At 41.6% G+C, this 19703-nt stretch overlaps 2 protein-coding genes across 6 annotated transcripts in view; one reads left to right on the forward strand and one right to left on the reverse strand.

The window, feature by feature from the left end:
• GPR143 (G protein-coupled receptor 143) overlaps positions 1-13926 on the forward strand; it is a 33555-nt gene extending 19629 nt beyond the window's left edge. Inside the window, exon 9 of the mRNA XM_061366489.1 lies at positions 13805-13926. Within this exon, the coding sequence (XP_061222473.1) occupies positions 13805-13812 (8 nt within the window). The 3' untranslated portion in view covers positions 13813-13926. The remainder of the gene's footprint in view (positions 1-13804) is intronic.
• TBL1X (transducin beta like 1 X-linked) overlaps positions 8131-19703 on the reverse strand; it is a 195061-nt gene continuing 183488 nt past the window's right edge. For all 5 annotated transcript variants that reach the window (XM_061366487.1, XM_061366484.1, XM_061366486.1 and 2 more), the window contains 6 exons: positions 18646-18767; positions 17123-17197; positions 16058-16185; positions 14742-14907; positions 13850-13951; positions 8131-12535 (listed from right to left, as the gene is read on the reverse strand). In XM_061366487.1, coding sequence (XP_061222471.1) covers positions 12509-12535; positions 13850-13951; positions 14742-14907; positions 16058-16185; positions 17123-17197; positions 18646-18767 — 620 coding nt within the window. In that variant the 3' untranslated portion in view covers positions 8131-12508. The remainder of the gene's footprint in view (positions 12536-13849; positions 13952-14741; positions 14908-16057; positions 16186-17122; positions 17198-18645; positions 18768-19703) is intronic.

Raw genomic sequence — 19703 nt, forward strand, 5'->3', positions numbered from 1 at the left:
TTATACACTCCTAGCTGTCCTCTGTTGCTGGAAGAGGGCATATGGAACTGGGTTTGACCTGCCAGCCTCATACATTTAATTACCATTTTATTTGGCCAGATGTTCAGGCTAATTGCAAACCAGAAGCATAACAGACCACTTCAATAGGCAGACTTCTTGCATACCAAAGCTCTGCATTTATGAGGTCCTCCATATGGCTGAATACCAAAATCCTAACTCCACCTCTCACCAAAGCCCTTCCTCTGGTCTTGTAGACCAAAGACATGGGCAAAGCCAGAAAGTGCAATGCTAAATGCTGTATCCCCTCCTCCCTGTATAACAGGACTTGTAATTCAGAAGTTGTCCTTGCATATTCATTACAGAATATGATCTGACCTTCTAACATTTTCTTAATTTTCACAGATTCCTCAGATTTACAGTAATCCCCAATGGAAATCACTGAACCACATGGTAGTTAATGTAATTTTGAAACAAGCCGGATGATGGCTGGCTCACTCATCATTTAAAGAGCAGACATGCATCTATAGGGACACTGAAGTTGGCAGCTGAAGAAGATGCAGTCTTACTGAGAGAAAAATAGAGAACACAGCCAAATCCAGGGATGCATCTGAATCTGTTTTCCTGGGGTTTTCATATTCCCTCGGATACACTGTGAACTGTACGGAAAGTTGGATCTCCCTCTGCATCTCTCTAAGCAAACTCTTAAGCATTCAGGGCTTTTGAAAGGCTGAATTCAGAGAGCTAAACTCATTGGAGCATTTGTAGGTAAAAGTTTCAAAAGGCTGAGAAAATTCTCTGAATAGCATTTGAGTTTACACCAAAACGAAACTCCAAAGTGAACTAAAGCACTTTCTTCCACACCTCTCACAAGGCTGGGTGCCTTTTTAGCTCTCTCCAACCTCTGTGTTCTCACACTATACAGGATTTAAAGAGCCCTAGAGAAGAAATCAGACCATCATACTGAAAGAGAGAAGGATTATAGCCATCCCTAGACCTTTGGCAGCCCCATGGTGATGGTTTGCTGTGCGCTCCCAGCTAGCCTACCCTTACAGCTTCTCTGTATGTTTAAACCTGTGCAGTGAGGATCTGCTGGGCTGTGAACCTGCATGACTCAATCTGCAGAAAGGACCAGCAGGCACAAGTACGTTTTTGTGTGTGCTGTGTAACTGAAAGCCCTGACAAGATGTTCTGCTGTTAAAGGTATCGTTAGAGTGAGGGTTGGAAGGGTGAGGGGCTGGGTCACCTTGGTGGGGCCCGCCAGAGCCAACAGGGCTCTCTGAATTGGGTCAGACACTATGCAATGGAAACACCTGTGAGACCCAAAGGTGGCAGCCACACACAGAAAACCCTGTGTTTCTGACTAATACAGAAACATGTCTCAGGGGTAGAAAGCTTAGCTCTAAATCTCAGTTTGAATGCCTCCAGGATTAGGGAGCTCTTAGAGCCCTGTAAATTAGTTCAGGCTTCTCAGTGTCTTGCAGGAGTGATTATTTTGTGAAGCGATTAGCTGATAGCAGAAAAGTAAAGCTGATGGGCTCCTTCAATGCCTCATACATCATGTATGTTTGAACAAGTTAGTATAGGATAAGACAGGTCCAGGCCAATTGTATTTATTGTAGCATTTGTTAACGTGACCACTTATAATGCCATAGACCCTCATTTGTTCTTAGCTCTATTTGCTTCTACAGGATGGTGTGGCTGAGCCTACATTTTTCTCATTTTTGTCTTTCAAGTACCTTTTACAAGCAGAATGAGAGGTGAAAATGCAACACTGTTAAAGAACTAATAGAAAAAGTTATCTGCTATTCAGCTGCATTACAGTAGGTTCCTTTTATGCCCAAATTACTATAACACCCTTAGTTTTAGAAAAAGCTATAACGTATCTGGGAAGTTGGACTAATATAAAACCAATCCATGGAGTCAGAGCTAGAGTTTGGCTGTGTACAAGCCCAAAGCCGCACGGTGTGGTGGAAGTAACATAGGCGAGTTACTTTCATGTCTGTGTTACTTTCATAGTGAAATGTCCGCAGGGGACATTTGTCTCTTTGCAAATCCAGCACCTTGAGCAGGGGAGGCTGGCAATGAGGCAGCTCACTACTGCCTGTGGCTGTGTCCTATCATGAGTGGTGGTTCCTGAGGAGATCATGGGTCTCTTTTTGTGTGCTGGTGTTGTACTGGGATGAGATTCAAGCAGCCTTGATTCAAGCAGCCTTCCTCACTTCTGTGGGAAGGAAACAGTCTTATGGGTTGGAGAAGGGCTGTGACAGATTGACATCATAGAAACACAGAATAGTTAGTGTTGGAAGGGACCTTCCAACCTGGTCTTGAACACTGCCAGGGATGGGGCATCCATAACTTCCCTGGGCAACCTGTTCCAGTGCCTCACCACCCTCATAGTGAAGGATTTCTCTGTAAGGGGTTCCTCCCTTTGGAAAGCAGGGTGATGGCACATCCATTAACAAAGACAACCTGTGTCAATGAAGCTTTGTCCTGCCCTAGTTTTTCACCAGCTTTCCTCTGCCACCCATGACCTACTGAATGCTTTCACACAGCACAGCCAAGAGAGACTCAGAGGGTAAATGGAGGCCTTGGATACCTGGTCTCTGGCTGCCTTTGTTGAGATAACCACCCGTTTATGCATCTGTAAGCCTCTAGAAGTCTTGAAAATATGTAAAATCAAATGTGACCTCTTTTATCACGCTTATTAAAAGAGGTAGGTTTTAAAGTCAGGGGTTAAAACATGGCAGCAGGGTTTCTTGTGCAATGTGAGGCACCTGTTGTGTTAGCTGGGTTCTCCTTGCAGAGTCCTCTCCCTTTAGAGGGCACCAAGGCTCAAGACAGCATGAAAACACTGGCAGCCATTCATTGCAGCTGTAGCCACATGATAGCATCTGCTTCTGTTTTGCGTGCTACAGCAGATCTTGAATGGATTTCCTTGAGGAAAAGGAAGAAAAGCATCACCACATTTTTCTCTTTAGGCTAAAGCACTTGAGGGAGCACCACATTTTATGTGTCAATGAAAGGATGTTCTCCCACCATGCCCCATGTCATGTGCTTCCATGTGACAGGGTGACAGGGAGCACAGCATTCTTCATACCAGCTCTGTCCTCAAGGCACCAGACAGGACTTGCCAAGGATGAGAGGCATTCCCCCAGCCATGCTTAGTACTCTGGGTAACAATCCAGCTCTGCTAATGCCTCATGTCAGGTGGTCAGCCATCTCCTAGGAATGCAATTACACCCAGAACAATATGGCACAGGCTAGATAAGGAGGCTTTTTCCTAAATTCTTGGGATTTTATAGTCTGAAAGCTGGTATACCTAGATTCCTTCAATGTAATGTCTGAATTAATTTAAAATAAAATAATAAATCACATCTACATTAAGAAAACACTTTTTTCCCCAAAGACTAAAGACTTTTAAGTAAATATCTTTAAATGCAATAGAGGCCTTTCTCCTTTGATTGCTGGGGTCTGATGCTAGTGAGCTCCATGACTTCAGTGGTAATGAGGCTGATGCAGAATAACTGGAGACCCGTGAAAAGCACAAGTGTGTGAGTTGAAGACTCACAGGCAGCCACAAGGGTCTGAGACTTTTTCCTCTCTTTTAAGCACATTTGTCCTCCCAGAGGGAGCAGGTTGATGGGACATGCAGGTGGCCGTGTCGCTGCTGCTGCTGTCCCTGTGGAAGGCAGTGCCCAAGTGGCAGTATGTAACACAATTATGTTTGTTTTCTTTCCTGCTGGAGGTGCTGCTGCGGGCTCAGGTCCTTCTCCCAAGTTACAAGCAACAGGACAAGAGGTAACAGCCTCAAGGTGCACCAGAGGAGGCTCGGAGTGGATGTTAGGAGAAACATTTTCACCGAAAAGGAGGTCAGGCATTGGGACAGACTGCCCAGGGAAGTGGTGGAGGCACCATCCCTGGAAGGGTTCAAAACCCGTGTAGATGAAGCCCTTAGTGACATGGTTCAATGGTGGTCTTGGCAGTCCTGGGGTAACGATTGGACCTGATGACCTTAAAGGTCTTTTCCAACCTAGTTGATTCTGTAGTTGTATGACACGGGCACAGATTTGGATTAAGAAATGGATCAGGGCTTTGGTGTTTTTTCTGCAAGTAAATTTAGGTAAGGTTTGGCAGGGAAAGCTGTGGGACATGTTCTCAGCTTACAGCTGTGTGCAGACTATGCCCTTTCACCTCACCTGAGCGCTGATAATTTCTGCTTGTTCATCTGACACTGCAGAAACAGAGAACAGGCAGAGATGTGCTAGTTTGTATTGGTAGGAATGGGAGGTTTTGTTGGGAAGGGGTCTTCAATGATGCGAGCAGTAAATCTTCTATTGTCTTCCCCAGTCTCAGGAGGGCTGGTAGAGCTCCTGCAATGATGAAAAATGCTGACTTTTCCCATACCAACACCTTCAATTTCCAAACTGGAAACTGAAGTTTCAAACCTGGAGAAATACACTGGAATCTTGTCAATCTTTGGCAGATTCTGGCACAGAGTCCAGAGCATCTTCATTTGTTTATTTTTTCCTTTATTGACATATTTTTGAACCTCTCTACCCAGATCTAGGATATTCTGATAAAAAAGAAGCTGATGTTTCTTGCCTGTGAAAAGATTTCTGTAGATGTTACTCCAGCCTTCAGCAATGTCTCTGCACTGAGCAGGCTCGGGCAGGAATCCTGTTCTAAAAGTTGGCTATTAGAAAGGTTTGATAATTTTTTAATTGCTTTGATCTGTAGTCTTTGATCAAGTCATGAGTCCTGGGCCTTTAATGTGGGTAAGAAAAAACCCACAAGGGGTGTCTGTGTGGGCTGACTGCACCACAGGCTCTGTGCCTGTGTCATTCTTCATAGAGGAAGATGCCCGGGTGGAATGATCAGATATGGTCAGTTGATTGCACAGGAATTTCTCACTATTATCCCCAAAGTAGCCTCTGGGAATGAATCTGACCAGCAGCTGTTGTCCAGGACTTAAAACGGCAGCACCATGCTGTGGATATTCCCCATCAGGTTTCTGTTACTCTCAGGAGTCTGTGATTCTGTGCACACTAAGTGAGGGTGCTCTCTGCAGGTCTCTCGACAGCTCTTTCAGTCCAGTGGGCAGGACACGGTAGCTGAAAGGATTGCAGAAAGTCTCAAAAACCCTTCAAGGTTTTGGCCTTCCTGTCTTTCCCTTGAAGGAAACAATCAGTTTTCAGGAACTGTAGCACAGCATGCAGGGACGTGATGCTCCCTTGACAGTGCAGCTTTCCAGGAGCCCAGAGGGACACATTTCCATTTTGGAAGTGCAAGGTGGCAGTGCTTCACACCTAAACCCATTCTTGTTTGTGGTGCATTTCTTACTGTGCTGAATTATTCCAGTGAAGGACAAGCGTGCCAACTTTGTCCCGTACTTAATGAAAAAGACTTGGAAAGGGGTGAGCATAATGTTTTCTTGAGCTTATTGAGATATATATTGAACGATTTACACAGCGAAGCCAAGGCTGCTTCTGTGTAAGTAGAAGATGTCAGACCTTGAAGCAAGAAAAGAGGATATAGCTGCTTTCCTGTGGTTAGGTTTTGTGACTATATTTCTCTTGGTTTTGTGACTATATTTGAAAGGAAATAGAAAAAACCCTATCATCTCTAAGGAAGCGAAGATCTTCCTTCCTGTTGGGAAGGGAGTCAGCAGGGATGATAAATTCCTTGCCAAGTGAGTCATTTCTTCACTTAAGAGACTTCAAAGCTTTAAAAATTACTTTTTGTACCACGGAGGTTAGCTATGAAATTGAATAGGCTCTTAGTGGATGAAGCTGATCTGCCCCTTGATGGGTATTGACATACAAAAAGATGGCAGGGAACTAAGGGATTTTGAGTGAGATGCTGCAATATTACATCTTCCCAGAACAGAGCTAACAAATACCTGTTTAGTGTATTGCGGGCTGACGGAAGTGAGAAGCAAGTGTTTAGGATTGCTCAATGCAGCTATCAGATAGTTTATGGGCTAAGTAAATATTTGTAGGATAAATAAAAGAAATCTAAACTACAATTTTGTTTGACAGCCACACATTTTCTTGAAACGTGCCTGGAAATGACATGACTGAAAATAGTGTTTAAGAAGCAGGTACAGTGAAAGCTGTTAGACAGGCTACCGATTAAAGCTGTAGTCCCCTGTGGCTGCCTCCTTAGATCTCATGTTCTTTATTTTACTATGAAGACCGCTGTGGTTCTTGGTCTTGTGGGAGCTGAACAAACGTGTTTGTCCTACTGCTCGTACAGTTACAGGGAATTAATTGTGCATTCATGCTGGGCAAACTTCAGAGCATGAACTGAAACAAGTGGCATGGAAGGGCATTACTTTCTCTTTTTGAGTACTTAATGACATGGTAAGGCGCTCATCATCAGCATATCAGTTTCTCTAGCATCTGAGTCTTCCCGAATTTTGTACATCAATCCTGATTTAATGCTCTAGGTCCTTAAACACCTAACAATGAGATGATGTGACAGAAAAGACTGTTTGATCTGAGTGGCAATTCCTTTGGAAGGGCTTTCACAATCTTTCAGACTTAGCTTAGGTGAATGGCCAGCATGTTACATTACATTGTCCCAAAGCAAAACCCCCATGTTTCATGTTTAATTCCCCACTGAATACCATGGGTACCAGTTAGTAGAATAAAACCCAGTTAAAACCCACCCAAAATAAAGCTAACCCCCCCCCCCCCCGAGTCCTTTGAGGTGCCAGTGACACGAGCCTCAAGCAGAAAGAGCTCTGAGATGGTTCACATGGGAGCTCCTGCCAGAGGGGATGACTGTGACTCCACTGCATCAGCTGGAATACCCTGAAGTGCTTCAAAAACCTTCATCTGCTCAAACAGGGGTGAATTTAAACCTTCCTAGCTTAAAGAAAAATTAATTTATTTTGATCAGCGCTACAGTCCAATACTTTTTTATGTAGAGAAACCTCCTTTTGAGGAAACTTTTTGAAGGAATCTTTTTGAAAGTACTTTGACTTAGTTCAACTCAATTGGTTCCTTACCAAGCTGTACAAATTTCCAGTAAATGCATCATTGGTGGTGGGAGAATAAAACTGAACAAGCAGCATGTGATGTGAGCAGCCATACAGGTGACCTGGTTGAAGGGAAAAAGTACTGAACAGAAGATGTCAGCTGAAATACTGAGAGAGAAATTGCCTGCCAGCCTGGGTGTTGAGAGCCTGGGACCCAGAAGCATCCTTGAGAAACACAGCAAGCATCTTTGAAGTACAGCTGGGTACCTAGAAACCAGAGACATCCTGAGACACCCTCGATGAGCACAAAAGCAAGGAGGCTGGAAAAAGGGGAAAACACCCTGAGAAAGCAAGAGTTGGTAACTGCCATTGGCTCTTCTAACTGCAAGAACAGGAAAAGTCCTGAAAAACAAACACTGGTCTGAGAGAACAGAAATCATCATCTGCTGGCTGTCCCAGGTGAAACCCAGAAGCTAAAAGCATCTACAGGCTGCTCAAAACAGTGGCGTCCTACACCCTCTTATGTCTCTGTGACTCTACCTGTTGTTCCCTTGTTCCCTCATGGAGCCCACGTCTGGGGCCTATTTGCTTTGTAATCCCATCTCTGGGATGGTTGGCGCCCTTTCCAGATCTGAGGAATGGGCTTGGTGCATCTAAGCACATGAGATAATCCATTGTATCTGCTGCTACATTATTGGTTTGTTTTACTAGCAGCAACTTTGTTATAACCTGTAATATATACATATATACGTGTGCATACACACACTTCACAGCTATTATTGGGGGCTGCTATAATCCACTGTTGCTATAATTAACTGCTCCTATATTATAGATTGTTGCTCTACTATCACTTGCAGATTCTACTTTATAATAACTTGCTATACATATATATGCAGTTGCTTTCTTGACCATAGGTATACCTGCTACTGGTGGTATTTGTGGTCATCTGTAATAAAGAAAATTCAGAGGATAAAGCCTCAATGCCCTTGTGTATTACCAAACCCTATGAACCCACGGCCATAATCTTGCCTGTGGGCCAGGCAACCCTGGGAATCATGATACCACGTTATAAATTAGTCACTCAACCCCAGCTCTTAAGCACAGGATGCAAAATAGCCAGAAAAGAATAAGGAACAACACGCACAGAATTCTCTAATATCAAAATATAGCAATTTATTCAAGACACTGAATATGATCTGTTGATTCTCTCCTTAAAACAAATGAGCTACAATACACAAGGTGAATTTGAAGAAAGTGTGGGTGGGGAGAAACAAAATAAGGATGGATGTTGTTTCAACAGAACCTGGGAAATGCTGAAATGAGAACCAAGTCTGGCTGCAAGTCTGACACAGACAATAAAAACTGCAGAAGCCAGAATTCAGAATTTCAGTGAGTGGCTGAAAGAACATTTCTGCAATTGACAAAGAACCACATCTTTTAAAAAGGCAAAAAGAGGAAAAAAAAGGAGGAAAAATTAAAAAGGGGAAAGAAAAAGAAACCCCAAAACAAAGCAGACCCTTACATTTGACAAAGTGCACTTCACTTGGCTCTAAAATTAGCTATTTTTTTCTTTTTTTTCTTTTTTTTTTTAAACAAATTAAAAGGAAATTTCTAAGATGTAGCATGGGGTTAATGTGTGTATAACCCTGTAAGTCAGGCCCTTTAGTGCCCCATAAGGGACCCAGTGTTTTCTACATAAAAGATTCAGTATCCTTCTAGCCCACAGAAGTTGTGTAGTTTTTCAGACCCATTTTTTCACTTCCAGGCCAGTTCCAGACAGCCAGCAACGACAAACACCCAGAAAATCCTTGGATGGCTTCAGAATCCTGTTTGGTCACTTCAGTTTCTCCATTTCTCTTCTGTTACAAAGAACTAGAAAAAAATAGTCCAAAATATTGCATGAAAAAGACGATGTCCACCAGCCTGGTGCTTCCTGCGGTTCGGCCATGGGGAAGCCAGGGGATGCCCAGTGGAGGAAAGTGAGAGCTGCCACAAGAGCAGTTCTGTGGGCATAGGCTTAGATATCCACATCGAAGTACAGCCTGGAAAAGCTTCTCTCCCATTGCCCACCTCCTAAAGAAACCAACTCCTTAGGCTAGGATTAACTTTCACAGCTACATCTTCAGCATTCCTCAACAGATGCCCTCACTTCAGATGGAAACTCTCTACTACAGCATCTCTGAAGATTATGTCTTTAGGGTCTTGGGGAGGGGGAGAAAGGTGAACTTCCTCAGCTTCTCACATATGCTGCTTTCTAATCTGATGGTCTGCAGAGAAAACTCTGTGGACCAGCAGCCTCTCACACATGGGCTTTGCAAACCAACTGAATTTCAAATTCTTGTTTCTCTTGGCTTCTTACTTCCATGTAGGCAGGCAGAGGAAAAGAAACATGGAAAAATGAAAAAGAAAAGGGCATCACAGACACTGACGAGTTATTTGCAGTAGCTATCCCAGGAACAACCATGAGACATGGTCCCTGCAGCCAGCCAGCAGTACGGTGTCATTGAACTCGAACTGAGCAACCTCATCTCTTAAAATCCTGAGGTCTGGCCTATTCAGTCATTGCTCAAGGGACAGAGGCAAGCCCATGGCCCATCCGCACTGCCCCCCGCTGCTGCAGCCCAGGAGCTTCTGTGTGTTACTCTCAGAAATGCCACCAAAAGCAGTGTAGGAAGTTAACCGTGTACACACAATGACTATAACCAAACCATTGACCCAACCATGCTTTATAAAACCACATTAAACCTTTGTATTAAAATTCAAGTATCTCTTTGAACAAGGAGTCTTTTTTTCCGAGTAGTGACTTTAAATCAGTAGGTACACATGGTTATAAACCAGTATAAAACTGCCATGTGGTTATCTACAGACCATGTTCTTGGAGCAGAAAATTAAAACCAATACAAACAGCAAAAATAATCCCTGATGTCTTTCAGGGTCCAGTTCTTTGATATAAATTACAAACAAGCCTGTCATTAATAACCAAAATCCCGCATAACTGTTTTCACCTCAGGATTGAGTAACCTTTCTAACAGTTATTTCTTTTCATTCTTGTCTCCTTTCCAAATACGTCTCTAAGAAATGCAGCCAAAGCTGGTAGTGGCTAGTTCTACTGGAAGGACTAAGACACTGTATAGATAAAAGCATAAAGAAAGGAAAACGCAGGAGAAGAAATGCCATACAGATTCCATGATGCCACAATGATGCCGTGGTTCTTGGCAGGTCTTACGCCACCAGTTCAGTCCGAGGGCTCTGGTTTTGCGTTTGTTGTTCAGATCACATCACCACTTCCAACAGCTGTGGCCAGATCAAAGGGAAGATCCTGTGTTAGGGAAACAGTGACTCCAGGCAGGAAGGCACTACATGATGTTAAGGCCATTCTCTGCTTTCTTGTTTTTTTCTCTCCCACAAATCCTAGCCTAGTCTGGGGCATAGAGAATACTCTTCCTTCACTTGGCCAGTTTTGAGGATTTGTCTGCCACCCCCCCAAAGTTGCTTCATAGCTTACAGCATTTTCTGTACACTCTGCCTGTGCATCCTTCTTGGCATCCAGTGTTAGCTCTTAGAGTAATGCAGTCTTCAGCAGGCATCGCTGCCACGTCCAGCTTGCAGTAAGGAAATCTCTGAATAGGTTGGTGCTTCGGAAATCTTTCTTGCCATTCCACTCATTTCACCCACAACTTTAAGTGGTATATATGTTGAGATAGAATTTAGATATCCTTTATCATGGCCCCACCTAATGGAGAGTCCTATGTTGTCTTCTGAGCACCACACTGAGGACACCCTCAAGGCTGAACCTGTCTGGGCAGTGAGCAGAAAAGTGAGAAAAGCGCAGATCCAGAGGTTTCCTTGTAGTGCAGAGTACACATCAGCTGAGGGTGAGGGCAGCACCACATACTGCCAGATGCAGTGCACAAGCCTGCTTCTAGGTCTGTGCTGACCATGGATGGAGAGGAGCTTGGCAAGAGTCCATTTTTCAGCTGTGACAGATGCAGTGAATGTATCTTGGTTCAACTGGTCTCTTGAAGTCAGTGGTAAAATCCCACTGACTCACTGGAATAGAAAAAGCTGAGTAGGATGAGTAGTGGAGGACAGCACTGCTCAGCAAGGCCATGGGCAGCCAGTCCCATGTTCTGTATGAAATTTGAACTACTTCTAACAGAAACAAGATACACAGACATTTTCCCCTGGTTACTGAGGATAAATGAAAGCATGGACTCAAGAAAATGAATGCTGTATTTATAGTCTCAGACTTATTTATCCCTTTTAATAAGTGTACATCATCAAACAGTCACAAAAATGAAACGAGACTGTATATAAATGGCTGGCTGCTGGAAGAGGACTCTTGGTAAATGACTGGCATTTATTGTATCAAATGGCATTTTTTCTTAGAGCACTTTCTGAGAGACAAGAGAAAAAGGATACTGCACCTTTCATGTTCCTTGGACTGTGTCGTTCTTTTTGCTTGAATTACACAACTGGTCTACATTTGGTGGCCATTTTAGGCTTTTAAAACTGTTTAACATAAAAAATATTTTTTTTCCAAAAATACACTGGGTTCTTTCTGTTAAAAGTCATCTTTCTCCTGTAAAAATCTTCCCCAGCACTGCATTCTTATATAAAGCACTTATTACACAATTTGCTGAAAGTGCCCTTGAGACGCTAAGATCTGAAGCATGGAGGATTTTTTTTTCCTTTTAAATGGAGAGAAAGAGAGGGAAAGGAAGAGAGAAGAGAGGAGAAGCAGTCTGTCAAAAATTTTCATTGTCATGTCCACCTGGCTGCATCTACTACGGGCATACAGGGAAAAAAGAACAAAAAACCAACAAAAGGGTAAGAAGAAAGAGGAGAAAAAAAGGAAGGAGAAGCTGGGGTTGGAACGGAGAAATAAAGGAAAACAAAAGGTTCATCCTAAGCCTGGGATCCTCCAGGCTGTAATATTCCAGCTGATAGAAAAAACCACTGAACAAAAAAAGTAGTCTAGAAAATAGAAAGTGTTGTGATTACAAAGTTGAGCATTTCATCAGTACAAACTGGTCTTTGAACGTCCTTTGGGAGAGCAACTGTAGTGTCCAAATTGGAAGGAAAAAATACAACACCGCATGGAGGAGGATTTTTTTTTCCCTTTTGGTTTATCACAGCATTTTTCTTTTTTTTTTTTTTTTCCTTTTCTTTTATTAATTTTTTTGGCACAGCATTTTTTTTTTTTTTTTCCCCAGCCATCAGAGCAAGTTCTCAGATGCAAACCAAACAGTGCAATGCCCAGCTGGTGGCTTCATGCTTCCAAGGCTCAATGTTCCAGGTGAAAACTATTCCCTCCCCCTCTGAAGTGACTGCGTTTTTACTCCTCGATGAAGGTTACGGACAAAATACTAGACACCTGTGGCCAGGGAGAGTTGGTTTCACGGCACACTCTAACTTTGTTCAAGTTCGTACAGTTCTGGAGCTGTTAAGAATAGTTTTGAAGAGTGCTTCTCCCCACACATTCACTGCTGGTCCATTTGAAATTTCTTCTAAAACATTTCACTTTTACTTCCGCAGATCTAGAACACAAACCTGGAGAGAAAAGACTCAGCATTAAGAACCATTTCTGAAGGTGACATGGAAGTCCCATTCATATACAGCACTGTACAGAGCTGATCAGTATGTTACACTCACCAGCCTCAAATTAGCCTGTATTGGGTACCTGTCTGCATGCACACAAGTACGGGAACAAAACAACACGGGAGAAAACCCAAGTGAAAACCATACATTTGACATTTAGCTGGGCTTTCACTGGATTACAAGCAAACATTTTGGCGGCATATCCCAGATAAGACTATGGGCTCTTTTTGGTTGCCAAAATACAGCATCCACTTCCATTTCTGAAATATATTCAAAGTAGATGCAGGCCTGGCAGGCTTTACAGGACTGGGAGTGGACACGCGATCCTTTGGAGCAGCTGTTGGAAGCCAGGCAAGACACCATCTCAGATGACACAACTAAGCTCAAGTAACTGAATCATATCATAGGTGTCCCCTTTGTTAAAAACAGATGAAAAGTACTGCTTTAAATAGTTATGCCAGCCAGCCATGTAGAAGAGTTATTTTAAAAGGCTGTAGAGTATATGTAACATCTGTGCATTGCCCAGAGAAGCTGTGGCTGCCCCATCCCTGGCAGTGTTCAAGGCAAGGTTGGGTAGAACTTGGAGCAACCTGCTCTAGTGGAAGGTATCTCTGCCTGTGGCAGGGGGATTGGACCTAGATGCTATTTAACGTCCCTTCCAACCTAGACCATTTTATGAGCCTATGATCCACAAGCTGATCATGCTTCAACTGAAATTTTTTACAAGTAACATTAACAAGAAAAATAGTAATGAATAATCAGTATCTATCTCCATGGCAATAGTTTTCCTTTACCATGCAATGAAATCTTTAGGCATCAAGCTGAAAAAGTCCTCCTTTTGGTACTATTCAAGGGTAAACTTCTGTGGGATAAAACTCTGAAAGCCCCAAGATAACTGTTTATTAGAGAGTGGACTGCTGTGATTTCAGCTTCATTAAAAATTAACAGCTGAGATAAATAATAACAGAAACAACACTACTGATGTTCTTATTAAATATGTATTTAAAAGTCACTCCCATCTTCAGCAACATTTACCTATTCCACAAACATTCTTCATTTCCAACAGGACCACCACCTGCTAGTGTATGCCAAACCTTTCAGAATAGGAGCATTTTTAGTATACCACAGAGAGGTACTTATTTATGTCTTGAGCTGCCTATACCTTCAGCTCTGTCCACAGGACTTAACACGGCATGTGTGTTTTTTGTTGATCTTTTCTAGAAGAGTGATCTCCATCCAGCATCTACAATGTGTAAAGCTCCTTACCGATCCGTCTGATGCGCTTGCTCCCACTTTATCTCCTCTAGCATTCCAGCAGACTTCAAAGATGCCCCCGGTGCCTCGGTAGCTATGTACTAGAGTTCCACTCTACAAAGCAAAACAGTATGCAAACATTTGATATGGAAGTTCACCTCTTCTTCCCTGTTGTGTGGCACTACATTAAAAGAAGATAGTGGTGGCAAGAGGAAGCTATCACATCATCCAGTTAGGGTCATCTCCCTAAGGTGACTACATTAGGAAACTGGTTGCTGATAATGAAAAGAAACAGGCTTTTCCAGAAAGCAATTTACAGGATTGTCAGATTTCTGTTTTTTGTCAACTCTGTAACAGTAAAGGCTTGGGGAGTTAGGCTGAGGTGATCTTCTCTAAAGTTTATTGTTAATTCTGGCTGTGAAGCATCAGTATAGAGAATTAAATCTGTGGAATTATGATGTCCTACATTTCCCCAGAATATCCCCAGTCCCCAGCCTGTACACTCTTTGTATCTACCACCTTCTCATCACAAAATATAAGCCAGGTGCATCAGACTCACACCTGAACTCAGCTTGAGCTTGTTATTGAATAGAAGTATCCCTTACGTCTAAGAATCTATCCATGTCTTTGCTTCATATAGCTGATGGCACATCAAATGCACCTATTTTACTGTATGCCAGGTGTTTTAGTACACAAAGAAGCCTGAGCAGAAATGTTCCGGGCAGTCACCTCACTCCACCTGAGTGACTCAACTGTTATTGATGTGATTTGTATCAGTCAATATGATCAGGTTCGCCTTGGCTGGCAGGCCATGTGCTACAAAGGCACACATATTTTCCATTTAAGCTTTTGTTATTCATGTGTCATTTGAACCAGAAGTGCTTCACATGAAGCAAAACAATACCTGAGTATTCCATATATGGACACATTTGTCAAAGGACCCACTGGCTAGATATTTTCCATCAGGACTAAAAGCTACACTGTAGACCGGCTCTTGATGTTTTGTTAACGTATGGATGCAGACTCCTCGGTCAACGTCCCACAGCCGGACAGTGGAATCAAACGAAGCACTGCAAGAAGCATTCAAACACAAACATGTCTCAATTTGGATGTTTATCAGTTTGTAGTTTGATACTGTAAACTTCAGAGTACACAGTTGTTTGTTTTGTTTTGTTTTTCCTTGGCTAAGCAATAAAAATCATTTCAAACAGAAAAGCCAATAGGTACTACAGCCTTTACAGTTTTTATGACAAGAACTGTACCTACAGAACTGAATTCTTGTATAAGGACCCTTTGAATCTACATCGGTGTGCTGTATATAGGATCAGATCACTAGCCCTTAGAGGTCCAAGCTCCCTCCTTTTGAGATTCTACCTGCTATTATTCAGGAAGATCAAATATATATTGTCATTAATAGGATAAATGGTTCCAGAGAGATCTTATTCCTAATGGATTTGCATTATTTAATGAATTAGCATTCTGTAATTCCCTAGCACAGTGGTTCTTTTCACTTTGTTTCAGTGCTGGGTTTTGCTACACTCCATCTAAATCCCAAACTGTGGGCTTAGAGAAAGGCAAAGGAAATAATTGGTATTAAAAATGATAATAAAAGAACAACTCTGAGAAAGTGAAGTTCTTCCCTGTCTACTCCTAGTCTAAGGAGTAAAACTCCTCCCCAAACTGCACAAACCATGAACTAATTTGATCATCCCATGGTACTGCCATCATTTGGCATTCTACAAGTAAATGAACTACCTAAACTCAATGTATTCTGAACATTTTTCAAGCGGAATTTTAAAGAGTATCTCAGCTTTTCTCTGTTAGTTAACAAGGCTATAAGAGTTGTCAAGTCTCTACCCAAGAGAGTTCATGACCGTAGTTAGAACACATTCTGACTGGCTGACTGGGCTGCCAGCTGCCTCAGGAAGTACTTTTGTTCATAAAAACCGGATGCCAGATGTGAAGGTGCAATGCCAAGTTTAGAATCCTTTTATCAAGGCAGATGGAAAGTTAAGTATCATGCGACTCGACGTTCCTTCTTTTTCTTCTTCCTTTTTCAAGTATGACTCCTTTCCCTTTGGTTTATGGGTGGATACAGGTACTTTACAGGTACTTGTTACTGGAATTGTCTGGAGGAAGGTTGATGGCAATATGACAGTAGGCTTATATGTCAGAAAGATCCTTCTTCCTGGCAGCAACAGAAAGAGGTGTATTTTTTACCTTGCTAACATGATGTTAGAGTTTGGGTTGCTGGTGCCTGGTCCTGTAGGGCTCCATTTGATAGTATAAATCTCTTTGCTGTGAGCCTGAAGATCATGTACACAAGTATCTTGCTTCATACTCCAAATCTAAGTCAGAATAATTAAGAAAGGGAAAATGGCAGCATTACTAACATGAACTCAGCTGAATTATTTCAATTCTGTTATTCTTACCATTTGTTCAAGACCTTGACCCACATGCATAATTTATTAATGCAACGGTTTGGCACACACATTAGACTAACCCCATTAGGGGAATGAGCTAAACATTTAATAATATTTATTTAATAGATAAGAAGAACTAAATAGTTGCTGCACTGCCCACAGCCGGTAACTCTAGTTTCAATATAGAAACTTAAATTACTCTATTTAGAAAAGTTTAACTTCATCCCACGTTGTAACGGCAGTCATTTTAAAGAAAGAAAAGAAAGTTTCAATAACTGCTTACAACATAGTAATTTTCTCTTATGCCAGTAGAATTTTCCCTATCCTCCTGAACTCCATTTGTTTTTAACAGCATAGATGACGCAAGCCAATCAGCTATTTATGCAGTGTTGTTACATGGCCAGTTCAAATTTTTGGTGGGCTCTGAATATACATGTGGTGTTCCATTGCTTAATCCAAGGCTGTTTAAAAAAATAAAATCAAACGGCTCCAATGAAATTATTTTCAGAAAAAAGACTGAACAGAAAGAAAATTCTTTTATTTTCTTTTCAAAGTATAACCAATATAGAATAGGGATTATGCCTCTCTTGACAGGCAAGCAGGTGTATGTACGTGTGTATCAAAACTAGGACTCTTCTGTTACAGTGACATCAATCATGTACTTATTTGGATACGATGTCTCAGTTTTCCCACTGGCTGCTTCTCTGCATTCAATCTTTTAGACTGGCTTTAAGAACCGCGGGACAAAATGAACTATCGTTCATGCACAGCTTTAAGTGACACAGTACTTCTGAAGAAGAGTAAAAAATGGCTATAATTTTTCTCTTTACTTTTTGAACAGCACAAATGGAAATTATATTACCTTTAATGTCATGTCATCGGAGCAAGATGCTAGTAGCATGCCAGAAGGGTCCCATTTGATTGCATTAACCTCGTTCTGAAATAAAGAGTGTTTTTATTAATATGCAAATATTCCGGGTAACTGCAATGTACTGGGAACGCAGCAGAGGGCACTCAAGGTTTGCGCATGCAACAAGTTCAACCACGAATTAGAGTCCTGGTTGCTTTATGAGTGAAGAAAAGTAGCGCTGCTTCTGTAACAGGCTATTTAAGCGTCATTTAGAAATGGTAACCATTTTGTGCTTGTGAACAATATACACAATCAGTCTTTTGATATGTGTTTTAGCGCAAAGTCTCTCATACCCATTCTTCATATGCTAAGATTTAAATAAACCTTCAAACCACACAGATTGAAGATACAACATTAAATTATATTTTCTTTGGTTAATATTCCATAGAGCTTGGAGATACAAATTTTAGATAGAAAATACCAGTGGGATGTAAAGTTCTGTGGAGTTTATAATTCTTAGTATTGCAGCTCTACAACAGTGATGGTCTCTCTAAAGGGAGGTGTATGTGCAAATGAAAAATCTGGGACTGAACGCTGAATAGTTTATGATGCTTTATCTATCAACCTTTCTAGCACTTTGTAATTAACTAAGCTTAGTTGACTACCTAGTAGGTAGTCAGTAAGTTTTCCATGCTTTTTGAGGGTCATATATATGGAGAAAAAAAGCACTTAATAAAGAGAAATACTGTTTTTCAAAAACATAAATTGGCTCAGGTTCCCAGGGAAAACAATTCTGGAAAGTATATAGATTTTGCTTCATCCATTTGACATGTTTCAGGCATAATTAAAGGCAATTATTTATTTATTCAAAATAAAAATTTGGATCATGTGCAAAATGGTGCATTTCATATACTAGGAATATAGGAATACACTTGCTAGGAATGTACTACCTGTCATGAAACATCAGTTCATAGACCAGATAAAGGTCTTCAAATGGACAACTTTACATCACTGGGGTGATAGCAAGTCCTGGAAGTTAATTTCTAAATTGGAGGTCAGAATATGGTAGCAGTTTTCTCATGAACGTAAGCCAGAAAAACTAGCTTTTGACAGTCATTAAATACCACAGGAAAAGAGCAGGGAAACACATCTTAAATAAGACTTATTAGATTAAATTGATTCTAAATCTTGAATAATGGCTGGAGATAAATTGTTCTCTTCTTATTCATAGTTCTCATTTACTACAGGAAATTAGCCAGAGGAAAACAAAATCGTATTTATTAATGTGCCCTTAGTCTGTGGCTCATGCCACGTATAAAAAGTCTCACTGTTTAAGCTGCAGTTTTTGTCTTCCTATGGTGGTTTAGAACAGTTTATCCCTTCTCACAGGCAGTGAATCACTCCCAAGGAATATGGTTTTAAGGAAGCAATGGGATGTAACACCTTTGGTGCTAGAACACACCCCGCTAACACATCATCTGCTGCAACATGCTGCTGCAACTTCATTGCTAACATTTTTGACTTCTTAAACTTACTGTGTGTCCTTGAAAGGTTTTAACGGGGCGATCACAGCCAAGTCTGCATACGTGAATGCACATGTCAGTGCTGCAGGAGGCAAAAGTAGTGTTGTTCTGCCAGTCTACATCCAGAGCAGGAGCTATGAAGTACAAACAATGGAAGGAACATCAGGGAACCCAGCAACGAAATAGCTATCCCAATTAATCCTGTTACATGGATCAGACTAAAAGCTAGCTCTTGGCCTGTCACCTAGAACTAATTACAGGGATGATAGGAACTGTTTGAAGGGCACAAATTATTGTTATTGTTGCAGTGGGTGGCAACCTGTATGTTTTGCATGGCATGTGTTCATGAGAATCTTTAGGGTTAAGTAACATACAAGGGGGCAAAACAATCTACCCCTACCCTCCCTGCTCCCAGCCACACAGTTCTTGGGCCACTCTATATCATTCATTCCTTTGTAAAACAGTTCAGTGAAGAACCTGGAAGAAAACTAATCAAAAAAACCCCAACAAAGCCCTCATGGATAATTTCAGCTGTGTTTGAAAAAACATTCCTGTGAATGCCAGACACAATACATGGGGAAGCAAAGGAGCACGTGGCCATCTTCCTTTCCACTAGCTTTATGCAACTACCGATACAAACCTATCATTCTGTGCAGACATTTGGATTAATAATAGAGTTTAATTTGGCTGGGGATTGATTTATGATAGGTACATTGATCAAGCCAATCTGAAATGAGAGGAGGAGCTTCTCTAGAAGGTTTGGCATTAACCAGGACTGAACTGATGAAACCGTACACATAGTTAGCACATGAACATTTAACTAGGGCCTGTGTGTAACACATGCATTACAAGAAGATTGAAGAAGAACCCCAACAAACTTTTACAGCATGTCACTTTAGGCTGAAAGCATGTTCTGGTGGAGGAGAGAACTCCTGACATACAGCTTCATTCTGTTTCTACGACTGCTGCTAGTTTTTTTTGCTCAGAGTTTAGCTGCCCTCCAGAGGATGACATAAGATTTGCTAAAATACAGAAACCTTCATTCTTAGCACACTCCTGCAAGAAGCAAG

This window comes from Neopsephotus bourkii, unplaced genomic scaffold, assembly GCF_033783945.1.
Source record: "Neopsephotus bourkii isolate Nb327-2 ecotype Australia unplaced genomic scaffold, CSIRO-AGI_Nbou_v1 NB_1346, whole genome shotgun sequence".
NCBI lineage: Eukaryota > Metazoa > Chordata > Aves > Psittaciformes > Psittacidae > Neopsephotus > Neopsephotus bourkii.